The sequence below is a fragment of the Gobius niger genome (genome assembly GCF_951799975.1).
Source record: "Gobius niger genome assembly, chromosome: 21".
Taxonomy (NCBI): Eukaryota; Metazoa; Chordata; class Actinopteri; order Gobiiformes; family Gobiidae; genus Gobius; species Gobius niger.
This window is the reverse complement of record NC_136872.1, coordinates 27132205-27145607: the sequence shown is the minus strand read 5'-3', so window position 1 is coordinate 27145607 and position 13403 is coordinate 27132205. Positions and strand designations below refer to the sequence as shown.

Below are 13403 nucleotides of genomic sequence, written 5' to 3'. Positions count from 1 at the left end.
CTGTAGCTTTGCCTGAACCAGAGTCAAAGTGCGTCTGAAGGAGCGTCAGACAGAGCAGAGTCTCCGAGTCTCCGAGTCTCCGAGTCTCCGAGTCTCCGAGTCTCCGAGTCTCCGAGTTTCCTGTTCGTTCAGTCTCAGGTAAATAAACTCAGCGTTCACATGATGAGGTTTATCTCTGTGTTAAAGGCTCTGATTCTCCCCCAGGACGAGACTCGGAGGAAATGGCAGAAGGAAAAGCAAAGCCTCCAGAGGGCAGCACTGAGCCACAGCTCTGTGGGACAAAGTGAGTTTGTTTCTTATTTAACCTCCTTCAAAGACAAATGTGACTAAACTCATTACTTTATGTTTCATGTTCAACTATTCCAGTTTGTGAAAGTTCCTTCACTCGTAATAAACAGTGAGTGGATCATTCACAGATCTGTGATAAAACTGTAGATAAGGCGTTGTCACGGTAACCCATTGGAACAACAGCTCTGGCGGCCATTTTGTGATGGTCATAAAACTAACCAGACTCTTACTATTGTCGTGATTTCTCTGAACGGCCTTTGATGATTCGATCTGACGCTCAGGGAAATATAATATTTCAGATTCAAACATGAATCATCTTCTCTCCACAGAAGCAGATCCACAGCCTCAGTGTCGGCTCTGTCCATGAAGAGTGACAAGTCTAAAGGTGAACCTCTGAACTTCAGACGTGAACCTGCTCCAGACTCACGGTGAGAAACAAACCTGATGTGAAGTTTATTCACAGATAAAGCCGAGCAGTGAGTGGATCATTCACAGATCTGTGACAAACTCATGATAAGGCGTTGTCATGGTAACCCACTGGAACAACAGCTCTGGCGGCCATTTTGTGATGGGCATAAAACTAACCAGACTCTTCTTATTGTCGTGATTTCTCTGAATGACCTTTGATGATTCGATCTAACGCTCAGGGAAATATAATATTTAAAGACTAAACAGATGAACGTGAGTGTGACGGGTCAAAGGAACAAAACATCATTTGTGAAAGCCAATGCAGCTAAAATGCTAAAAAGCAATTTAAGTTAAAGTTAAAAATATTACATCGTTTTTTGGTTAAAAAGTAGCTACGGTTAAAACGTTTAAAAGCTAAGCTTAAAAACTCAAGTTTAAAAGACTAATGCTAAAATGTAAAAACGTTATAAGATAAAAACAGTAAGATTCAAATGCATTCAAGCTGTGCAAATTTGAGTTAAAACAGGTAAAAAAGCCCTACAATCTAAGTCACTCCCATTACTTAGACACTTTTTTAGTTGAGTTCAGGTGTGGGAGCAAACAGACTTTCTACCTGCTGGTACTGAGAGACTGTAATGTTCATTTTTATTTGTCTAATGAATGGACTTCACTGGATTACGTGTCCCTGGTCTTCAGTGTCAGAAACCTTTCACATCTGGCTCACTGTGGCTGTTGAAATGAGCCACAACATCATTAAATATGAATGTGGTAAAAATCAAAGCAGTAAAACTAGAAACAGAACAGGGTAAAACTGAGTTCCATAAAATCCCACATGTGAAAATTCTGTGTGAAAATCTGAGAATTTAGACGTCATTAAAATGAAAACATGGTTCATTTAAATGTCATTAATATGATGTTCATCAAAGTTATCGTTTGTTTTTTATTCACTTCCTGAGTTTTAGCTCCTCCACTTTTCTCTCTTCAGTTTCAGGTCGTGCTGTAATATTTGTTATTTCCTGTAGATCTGAGTCTTAAACCTCAGGCCTCAGAGACACTGATGGATGAGCAGATGGATCAGTTTCCTAAATGGACCGAGACAAAGTCAAAAAGCTCAATGTGGAGACGTTTGTCACCACATTAGCACCAGCTGTTAGTTAGCTTAGTTAGCTTAGCTAGCCGCAACAGTAGCTTAGAACCTTGGAGATAAAAATAATCTCTTCAATAATTTCTGTTAACCTCCTAACCCCCACCTGAAACGAGCACATTTTCTACAGTTTGGCTTTACCCAAATCTAAAAGCTTCTCGAAAAAAGCATCAACAGAGCGACAAAAACATGTCAGAATAACAGCAAAAAAGCAATGAAAAATATATCATCATCCCTCGCCGACCGCCCTGCCCAAAACAAGGGGCACTTCGCGCCCGTTTGTCTCCCTCAATCTAAAACTACAGTCGGCCTGTTGCTACGGCCTTTATGTCTGTTTGTTTTTTAAGTTGGGACAAATGGGACGTTCTGGTCATCGCTACGGCAACACCGTGAAAAACATGGCATAGGTGTGATTGACTTTTCTGATCGGACCAAATAGACTTTTGTGCCAGAATTTAAATTTTCATAAAACTAAACTTTGTACTCACCATATAATTCCTATAGGGGGCGCTATCGCGGCAAATTTGAATTCGCATATTGAGAGATCGGGCTTCATATGTGCGAATGGGAGCCATTTATTGTTTGTGAAAAATTGCAAAATACTTTGTCCAGTTTGCATAAAAAACCTAAAACTTAGAAAAGTAATTTGGATAACTTTAAAAGTTCTACTTCTCAAGATTATTTTCCACCCATAATAGGGGTCATGGGCTAACGACTTCCACATTCCATAAGTGAGTAAACCACTCCCGGTCACCGTGTTATTTAAAGGAACAGGTCACTGTTTTTCCATACTAAAGGTGCGTACAGACCAAAAGCGTCCACGCCTCCAACTTCCATGTTAACCCTATGTAGAGGTGCTTCAACGCGCTTCGAAATGCAAGCAAAGCTGTCCGCGCGTATTAAGCGTAGCAAACGCGAGTGGATGTGGAAGGACGCGCGTGAAAGCCAGGGAGAACAGCGCGGTGAGCGAACAGGGAGGCCGCGCCCACTGCTTCATGCACTCAAGTAATCCAAGCCACACGTGCGTTCATTTATGCCTTGTTAACCAATCAGGGATGCTGACTGGGCTCAGGCGTCACCTGTTACCTGCAACAAACCATGCCCGAGTCGGACTCGGTTCCGGACTTTGGCCGCTTGGAGGAGGGGGGCCAGAGCGCGGCTCGGTTGCTCGTGTTTGCGCACACGCACGGATACAAGCGGCTGTTGTATGGGCGGGTGCATTTGTCACGTAAAACAGTGAGAAAAGGCAGAGCAGCGGCTGCCTCGCTCTCGTCTCCCCGGCCCCGACCGCTTCGCTCCCGGGCGGCTCCCCGGACCCCCGGCCACATACCGCTCGTCTCCCCGACCGCTCACTCCCGACGCCCTGGCCGCTTCACGCGCGTCTCGGGCTGACTATACGGGGAGCGGCTGCGCTTCTCCCGCCCTCTCTGCTGCTGTACCCGGTTTGGCCGCAGGCTTTAGTCGGACAGATAAAACCTGCGGGTGCTTTTATCGCTTGTGATTTTGGAGCGCGTTCGTGTTAAGTGCTTTGTCGTAACGTAAAGCGTAGACTTCCAGGAGTTCACCAACATAAAGCTGTTTAACCAGTGGCCGAAGCAGCAACGAATGACATAAACTGAGCGTCATATCTTCTGTTCAGGCTGTATATGATTCCAAAGAAAGGCTCAGGGCGGCAGGTGCTGCTCGGATGTCAAGAGTGAGTGCGCCCTGAGTCAACAACCTGTGGCCAGACACGCCTCCTATATGACGCTTGCAAAACTTCACACGCCAGCAAACAGGCGTTTGTCGCGAGTGTGAAGTATGTGAAGCGGCGTTGTTTGGCGTCCAACGAGAGGCAGATGGGGCGTGGACGCACGTTCGGTCTGTACGCACCTTGAGATATGTTCTTACCTTAGCTTTGACGAGTTCTTTAGGACCTGTCTGATCTTCACCCGTGCCTTCAGTCTAATGGGAGCAAGAACATTTTAGCACAGTGTGCGTGTGCGTGTGCGTGTGCGTGCGTGTGCGTGTGCGTGTGTGTGTGAAAAGGCTTCAGAACAGGCTTAATGTATCTACAGAAGAACATGCAGCTACATCATCATAACAGTCCGGTTAAATCAATAACACGTCAGTTCTTCTGTTGAATATACTTTATTAAAATGTGTATTGTTTGTGATCACTGACGATGCAAATACACGTCCGTGGGCAGTACATGAATTTAAATAAAGTGCGTCGGGTGAGGCGGCTAAAGCTAGCTTTATGATAGCTACGGCTCCACAAGCATTAGCATTCAATAAATACGCGACTTTTACTCCTGGAATCTCTCGTTTGAGCAGCTAAGGATCTGCAGCTCTACGTAGTGGAGCCATTTTGACCCGTTTTACAATGTGTAAAACATGTGACAGTGTTTTCAGCTGCTCAAAAGTTCTTGCTCCTGTTAAATAACACGGTGACCGGGAGTGGTTTACTCACTTATGGAATGTGGAAGTCGTTAGCGCATAACCCTTATTAGCTCGTTCCGATAAACGCTCTAAAAATGGAGGCAGATTCCCGCTTCGCGGGCTGTCATCCAAAATGGCCGACATCCAATATGGCCGACAGCGTTGCCGTAATAATATTTTTTGCTCAACTTATCATGATGCACGTCTGTACCGAGTTTTAGGATTCTACGACAAACTTCATTTTTGCCCGCGTCCTATCTCGCAATGTTAATGCCGAACTGGAGACGATGAGCTTGATTAAACTGAGGGCTAAAAGGCTCCACACCGGCCTTTGGTCAGCGATAAGTGCAGGTGAAACACATGAGACGATCTGGGGACGATAAACGCCCACTGCCGTACTCCAATCTACCAGGAGGATTACTTCAAATACTACAAATATTACAGTACGACGCAGTGAATGAAACTCAGGAAAGGCTCACGGGCGGAGGGGGCTTGAGCCCCTGCCTTTGTGTCACTCTCAGTCGTCTCTGTCCTTTTCTGAAGCCCCTGTTTTCAGCCCAGAGAAGAGAGTGACCTGAGGGAGACCATTGTGAAAGTCTGTGTTTCTGTAGGGGCGCTGCTAAGACACTTGTGCCTCATGCAAAATACCCCACGAGCAAAAGACACTGGCAAAAAAATGTATGAATAAACTGAAGCAATAATAGCGGTTGGCTTTCCCCAAATCCATATTTTTAACTCCTACAGCTCCTTTTACATTATATTAAACAAATTAATAATTGGCTAAATGCATTAGTAATAAATTGACTAGAATGAACGAGGTTCAGGCATGGTCTGTTTGTTGGGGATTGTGGTGGGGGGTGGGTGATTGTGGAGGTGTAGTGTCCTTTTGATTTTTGAGCCCTGCCCCTCTGTGGCTCTCTGCATGGCCCTGTGGTGCATGTTCAATTATGTTTTACATCTGCCAGGCAAATACCAACAATGCCTCACCACGCCCCCTGCTGGCCAGAGGCTGACTTCACATTTCAGATTCAAACATTAAACATCTTCTCTCCACAGAAGCAGCTCCACAGCCTCAGTGTCCGCTCTGTCCAAGATGTTTGACAAGTCTAAAGACGTCCCTCCAGATAACAGTCGTAAACCTGCTCCAGACTCACGGTGAGAAACAAACCTGATGTGGAGTCTGTCCACAGCTCCAGCAGAGAGTGGATCATTCACATATCTTCAGATGCAGATGTTTCAGTTTTCTAAATGGACCGAGACACAGACCAAAAGCTCAATGTGGAGACGTTTGGAAGCTGGTTTGTCACGACATTAGCACCTGCTGTTAGCTAGCTTAGTTAGCCACAACAATAGCTTAGAACTTTCCTCCTCTCTGGCCCGTGGTCAGTGATAAACACTCTGCTTTAGGCGGGACAATCTGCACTTTTCTCCATCTGTGGAGAACGATCACTCCTCGTGAGGAAAACCTCAGGTCGTAGCTGGAAATGGCAGATTGTAGGTCTTAGTGAGACAGGGACAAAGATTTGAAATAAAATCATGAGTCCACAGACGAGATGATCTGTGTCTCGTCAACAAAATGCAACTGTAAAAACTAGTCATGGCTACGATTCTCTTTGAACTATTGCCCAGTGGAGACGAGAGCAATGTTCACCATTAGACAGAACTTTGTTCATTTATATCAGGCTGAACACGCCCCCTGCTGGCCAGATGCTGCTCACGTTTCAGATTTGTCTCAAACATGAATCATCTTCTCTCCACAGAAGCAGATCTACAGCCTCAGTGTCGGCTCTGTCCATGAAGAGTGACTGGTCTAAAGGTCGTAATCCAGACTTCAGTCCTGAACCTGCTCCAGACTCACAGTAAGAACTGACCTGAACACAGAGTCTCAGCAGCTAAACTGTGCTTTATATTTGTGATTGTAACTTGTGAGATGTTAAAGACGTGCTCAGTGCTGTGTGTTTGTGTCACAGAGAAACAGAGTCAGAGCAGGACGCCTGGCCTCAGTGTGGAGACACAGGCAACAGTCCTGATCAGGGGGTTCAACCCATCACCACCAGACTTTTGTCCAAGGGAATGACTGCTCCGATTTGTCAATGAAAGTAATATATTGTCTGTGTCAAAAGTAACTTTGTGACACTGGAGTAAGTCTGTCAGCTGCTCGTGGACAATTGCATCTTGGTGTCATTTTGACTAAATGGTCTTAAGTTGACGACCAAGGAAGGGCCTTTTTTCATATCACAAAGTGACCTAAATGTCAGAGTGACATAAGGGAGCATTATGTCCGAAATGTCGGTTTAGAATCTTTGTGTCAAACTCAGTTGTCAGTAAAGCTCCATTCTGTCAAACATGGCCTTGGGTGAGAGTGGTGGCCGGCTTAATATTGCTGACATATGGGTCAACTGCCCTACATTTTTAGGCTACTTTGAGGATTTTTCACGGACTGGCTGTTACTTGTAGAGACGAGTCTACAAACCCACCTGTGCCTACAAGAGACCCTCTACAACGTAACGTAAAGGGCTGATTTTTAACACCTTTATAAAGGGAAGACACTAAGGTCAGTTTCCAAATGAATGGCAAATGTGCGGAGTGTCAGCCTCTGCCCTAAGGGGCAGTAAGTCAGACCTGTTCCCAGTGCGTGTTGGTTCTCCACAGGGCTGCCCTTTGTCACCGGTTCTGTTCACTACCTTTATGGACAGACTTTGTAGGCACAGCCAGGGGCCGGAGGGTGTCCTGTTTGGGAACCTCAGGATCTCATCTCTGCTGTTTGCAGATGATGTTGTTTTCTTGACTTCTTCAAAGCAGGACCTTCAGCTGCTCTGGGGCGGTTTACAGCTGAGTGTGAAGCGGCCGGGAGGAGGATCAGCACCTCATATTCTTCACATTTCAGATTCAAACATTAAACATCTTCTCTTCACAGAAGCAGCTCCACAGCCTCAGTGTCGGCTCTGTCCAAGATGTTTAACAAGTCTAAAGACGTCCCTCCAGACAACAGTCGTAAACCTGCTCCAGACTCACGGTGAGAAACAAACCTGATGTAGAGTCTGTCCACAGCTTTTTTTTTTTTTTTCATACATACATTTCTTTATTAATTACAACAAAAAAACAATAAAGGAAACAAGTGTTAAAATACAAATTTGGATTCCATGGCCATAAGACCGTTGGAAGAGTTAAAAAATTAAAAATGGAGGTCCTAGCAAAATGGAAAATTCACAAACTGTTCGTTTCTGAAATTGCTTGTCAGGTCCCCCTTAAATTCCACCATAGACCCAGGCTGAGTGACACAGCCATAGTCCAGGATGTTAAGTGTTTGTGCAGCCAGAACAAAACACGACCTCCGCACTGCGCCCCCACAGGCAGCATCCCATCAGGCAACACAAAGTTTGGTCTACGTACATTGTAAGGTATTGGTCCAATGCTTTGGGTGAAAGTCCATGATACATTTTATATGCAAAACACGACAGTGCAAAGTTACGTCTTGTTTGCAGTGTGATCAGACCCAGCCTTCTGTAATGCTCAGGTGCTATTTCTGCACGATATGGCAGCTGGAGAATTATGCGCATACATCTCCGCTGTAGGCTTTCTAGACAGTTCACCAATGTTTTTCCAGCTACAGCTACAGCAGAGAAGGAACTAGACTGAGCTGGACAGAACAGTGAGTGGATCATTCACATATCTTCAGATGCAGATTTATCAGTTTCCTAAATGGACCGAGACAAAGTCCAAAAGCTCAATGTGGAGACGTTTGTCACGACATTAGCACCTGTTGTTAGCTAGCTTAGTTAGCCACAACGATAGCTTAGAACTTTCTAGATCAAAATGAGCTCTTCCATAACTTCTGTTAAAAAGCTCCTCTCTGGCCCGTGGTCAGTAATAAACACTCTGCTTTAGGCGGGACAATCTGCACTTTTCTCCATCTGTGGAGAACGATCACTCCTCGTGAGGAAAACCTCAGGTCGTAGCTGGAAATGGCAGATTGTAGGTCGTAGTGAGACGGGGACAAAGATTTGAAATAGAATCGTTGTAAGTCCACAGACGAGATGATCTGTGTCAACAAAATGCAACTGTAAAAACTAGTCATGGCTACGATTCTCTTTGAACTATTGCCCAGTGGAGACGAGAGCAATGTTCACCAGGCTTTAGACAGGACTTTGTTCATTTATATCAGGCTGAACACGCCCCCTGCTGGCCAGATGCTGCTCACGTTTCAGATTTCTCTCAAACATGAATCATCTTCTCTCCACAGAAGCAGATCTACAGCCTCAGTGTCGGCTCTGTCCATGAAGAGTGACTGGTCTAAAGGCCATATTCCAGACTTCAGTCCTGAACCTGCTCCAGACTCACAGTAAGAACTGACCTGAACACAGAGTCTCAGCAGCTAAACTGTGCTTTATATTTGTGATTGTAACTTGTGAGATGTTAAAGACGTGCTCAGTGCTGTGTGTTTGTGTCACAGAGAAACAGAGTCAGAGCAGGACGCCTGGCCTCAGTGTGGAGACACAGGCAACAGTCCTGATCAGGGGGTTCAAGGCCCTGCACCAGGTGAGTCTGCTCAGTCTGAGACTCATCAACTACAGCAGGGAATAAGAGACCTGTTCATCAACATTAACAGGTGTCTCCTCCTCTGTGTCCAGGTGAAGGTCTCCACAAGGTTCTGAAGGACCATAAGCAGAGCCTGAGCAGCAGATGTGAGAGTGTGACAGAGGGAAGTGAAGAATCAGGAGATAGAACTCTTCTGAACAGCATCTTCACTGAGCTGTACATCACAGAGGGCCTCAGTGAAGAGGCCAGAGCCCAACCTGAGGAGAGGAGTCTGGAGACACAGTCCAAGAAGAAGGAGGTCCAGGAGATCACCATCAGGTGCCAGGACATCTTTAAAGCTCTGCCCCCTGAGCAGCAGCAGGGGGCGCTGCAGCAGGGCTCCATCAGAGCCGTGCTGACTGTGGGCGTGGCTGGAGTGGGGAAGACCTTCTCAGTCCTGAAGTTCTGTCTGGACTGGGCCCAGGGCTCAGAGAACCAGGAGCTGCAGCTGGTGGTGCCACTGTCCTTCAGAGAGATGAACCTGGTCAGAAGGGGGCGCTACAGTCTGATGGAGCTGATCCAAGTGTTCCATCCAGCGCTGGATCCACAGGTCACTCTCATTTAGAGAAAGCTTTACCTTCATGAGGAGTTAAACACTTAGTTGGTCAAACAAAAGCACATTGGCCTCAGGGCGTTTTCACACGTGTTGGAGTTTTTTGGGTCGACCCAAGATCGCACTCTTTCAACGTCAGTTCAGTCGGTGTTAGCAAACATTAGCTAAAGCCCTTCGCACATTATAGTTAACTGGGGGTATGACATGCTGCTATCCATCCATCCATCCATCCATCCATCCATCCATCCATCCATCCATCCATCCATCAACAAACCATACGGGCTGGGACAGAATGTCTGATCACAATACTCTGTGATACGAAGTATCTCAATACTTTTCCATACTTGTGCATTGTTTCCAGCTACAGTTACACAGCACTTTATTATATTATGTCTCAATGCACTTTTCAATCCTAAAACATGAAATATAACATGTCATTTGGTTTCTAAACTTTGGACACATGCAGATTTAACTATTACTTATCATAATTACTTACTGTAGTGTGATATATGTCGGACTGTGATGAAAGTGGATTGTCTCAGCCTCATCTTCTGTCTCTCTCGTGGCCAAAAAGGCCAGACATTATTTTCAAACCTTCATCTATGAAGCTGCTGAACAAGGATGAATCCCATTTGTAATCAGTGACGTGTCATCTTTAGATCGATTATGGCTCCAGGTGTTTCTAATGCTTCTCATTATTTTATATGTATTACTAGGGGTGTAACGGTCGCTAAAATTGTATTTGGTTCGGTTCACGGTTTTGGAGGGCTCGGTGCGGTTAATTTTCGGTACAAATAAATAAGAACTAACAAATGTTTCTTTTGAAAAGCTGCCAATACACAATAGAATTCTTGCATAAAATAAATAAAAGCGACCCATTTGGGTGATATTTTAAATAAATTGCACTCTTAGAATGAAATACACATTTTGTAACATTTAAAATAAAAAAATAAATACTGTAAGTAAGTGATACAGTGAGCTTGTTCACATCAGTTTGAGCTTTTCCATAAAGTGCTGGTATAACTTTTTGGCTGAAGTGCGGACGTGATGGGATATTGTAGCGACGCTCAAGACTTTTAATCAAATACTTAAAGCGCCTTCAACAACTGAATATGGTGTAAATCCATAGCGATGAAAACACCTGTACCATGTGTGATGCTTTTGCCTGATCAGAACTACTGACAGGGGTTGTTTGATGCCGACGTTAGCGGTGTTTGCACGAGGCTGCTTTTCTTTAGTAGACGTGGTTTTCACACTCGGATGATGCCATTTTAAGTGCGTTAACATGTTTGATGTGATGCTGCTGCAAACCCGATCTCCGTGGAACAATGTCGGCAACAACTTTGGATTTATCCACTCGTCTGTTTATCCACTCGTCTGTTTATCCACTCGTCTGTTTATCCACTCGTCTGTTTATCCACTCGTCTGTTTATCCACTCGTCTGTTTATCCACTCGTCTGTTTATCCACTCGTCTGTCCCGTCATGAGTTTAACCGGAAAGACAAAGTGTTCCCAAACAGGAGACTGTAGTGATGTGGAGGGTCTTCAAGCTCTGGCTTCTCTTTCGCTGTTGCCATGACGCCGTTTCTCTCATGCAGCTTCAATGTGCGTCACTCAATAGCGTCCGTGCGGAAACTCGGGTAGGAACTTTCTTCCGCGGCACTTAATATGACGCTAATAATAAATTTACATTATTTAATGAAAATAATACACCGAAATGGTACGCAAGTGGACAGAACCGAACAGGCCGGACCGAAACGGTTCAATACATCCCCCTGAACCGTTACACCCCTATGCATTATTCACTATGTATTTGTGAGATGGATGAATGTGTGACAAGGAAGCTGTAAATTAAATGTCTGTTGTGGATAAAGTTTTCTGGCTCTAAAGTTATGGTTGAAGGAAAGTGGTGTAAAGTCATGGATGTTAAATGTTGTGTTTCTCTGCCCCACAGACGCTCACAGCCCACACTCTGTCCGTCTGTAAACTCCTGTTCATCTTTGACGGCCTCGACGAGAGCAGACTGTCTCTGGACTTCAGCTGTGAGCTCATCTCTGAGGTCACACAGAGGTCAGAGGTGGGCGTACTGTTGGTGAACCTCATCAGAGGCGCTCTGCTTCCTCACGCCCTTATATGGATCACCTCCCGCCCAGCGGCGGCCCATCAGATCCCAGCGCGGTGCGTGCACAGGGTCACGGAGGTCAGGGGCTTCATCACTGACCCACAGAAGGAGCAGTACTTCAGGAAGAGGTTCTCCAATAAGAAGAAGCTTCAAACAGTCCTGACCCACCTCAGAACCTCCCGCAGCCTCCACAACATGAGCCAGATCCCAGTCTTCTGCTGGATCACCTCCACAGTCCTGGACCACGTGTTGAGAAGCCATCAGAGCGGACCACTGCCCCAGACCCTCACAGACATGTACGCACACTTCCTGTTGGTGCAGACGCACAGGAAGAGGAAGTACGGAGCAGGAGCTCAGGACAGAGCAGATAAGATGAGTCTTGGAACAACTCATGATGGTGCAGTTAGGTCTGATGACAGAGTGAAGAAGAGTTTATGGAAGGCATTTGTTCAGAAGTTTAGGTCTGAGACCTGGGGGCTGACAAAGGCCGACACAGAGCTTCTCCTGAAGCTGGGGAGACTGGCCTTTGAGCATCTGCAGACAGGAAACATCATGTTCTACCAAGAAGACCTGGAGCAGGTGGGTCTGGACCTGAGCGAGGCCTCGGTCTACTCCGGACTCTGCACTGAGATCTTCAAACGAGAGAGTGTCTTCAACCAGTCAGTCTACTGCTTCATCCACCTGAGCGTGCAGGAGTTTCTGGCAGCCGTTTACCTTCACCACTGCTTTAAGAACAACCAGGAGGTGGTCAGGGAGTTTATTGGGGAATTTAGATGGACCATCTCAAAATCAAGACTGAATGAGTTTCTCATACATTCTCTTATAAAGTCCCTGCAGAGTCCAAACGGCCACCTGGACCTGTTTGTGCGGTTCCTTCATGGCCTCAGTCTGGAGTCCAACCACAGACTTTTAGGAGCTCTGCTGAGTCCAATCCACCAATCAGAAATCACAGAAGTCATTAAAAACCTTAAAAAGATGAGCTCAGGGGAAGTCTCTCCCGACAGAAGCATCAACATCTTCCACTGTCTGATGGAGCTGAAGGACCAGTCTGTGCAGCAGCAGATCCAGGACTTCCTGAAGTCTGGAGGTGGATCTAGGAAGGAACTGTCTGAGTTCCAGTGCTCGGCTCTGACCTACATGCTGCAGATGTCAGAGCAGGTCCTGGAGGAGCTGAACCTAGAGAAGTACCACACGTCTTATCAGGGTAAACAGAGACTGATACCAGCGGTGAGGAACTGCAGGAAGGCTGTGTGAGTCCTCAGTCACAGACAGAAGCTTCACAGACCTGTTAGAATCACTCACATGTCGCTCTAACATCTGTTACAGGTTAAAAGGCTGTAAACTCTCAGATCTTCAGTGTGAAGTGGTGGCGTCAGCGCTGAGCTCCAGCCCCTCCCATCTCAGAGAGTTGGATCTGAGCCGTAATAACCTGAGAGACTCCTCAGTGTCTGTGCTGTGTGCAGGTCTGAAGAGTCCTCACTGTCAGCTCTCCTCTCTCAGGTCAGTGCAGGTCTGAAGAGTCCTCACTGTCAGCTCTCCTCTCTCAGGTCAGTGCAGGTCTGAAGAGTCCTCACTGTCAGCTCTCCTCTCTCAGGTCAGTGCAGGTCTGAAGAGTCCTCACTGTCAGCTCTCCTCTCTCAGGTCAGTGTCAGGTCTGTGACGGCTCTCGCTCGTCCATCCTTCACTCTCCTCATCCTTTAATCACTGAGTGATGGGACGTAACCGTTCTCTGAGAGTGAAGTAAAGTGTAGGAGATCATGTCTGAAAAACTACAGCATTTACCCCCGACCTCTGAGTCCTGCTCCAAACCAGAGTCTCAGATGTTCAGCTGTAGCTACAGAAACTCCTCTGACTTTACTCTGGACTTAATCACTTCGTTTATTCTTTATT

The 13403-nt window shown here is 46.0% G+C and overlaps 2 protein-coding genes across 2 annotated transcripts in view; both read left to right on the top strand.

The window, feature by feature from the left end:
• Positions 1-13403, top strand: part of LOC306981094 (NACHT, LRR and PYD domains-containing protein 3-like) — a gene marked incomplete at both ends in the record, with an annotated part of 141002 nt that overhangs the window by 89369 nt on the left and 38230 nt on the right. The window lies entirely within an intron of this gene.
• Positions 5354-13257, top strand: LOC306980688 (protein NLRC3-like; the record flags this gene model as incomplete). Its single annotated transcript, XM_079580116.1, has 6 exons — positions 5354-5415; positions 7178-7254; positions 8892-9388; positions 11346-12763; positions 12840-13013; positions 13248-13257. 6 exons carry the CDS (start codon positions 5354-5356, stop codon positions 13255-13257), a joined length of 2238 nt encoding a protein of 745 aa, XP_079436242.1.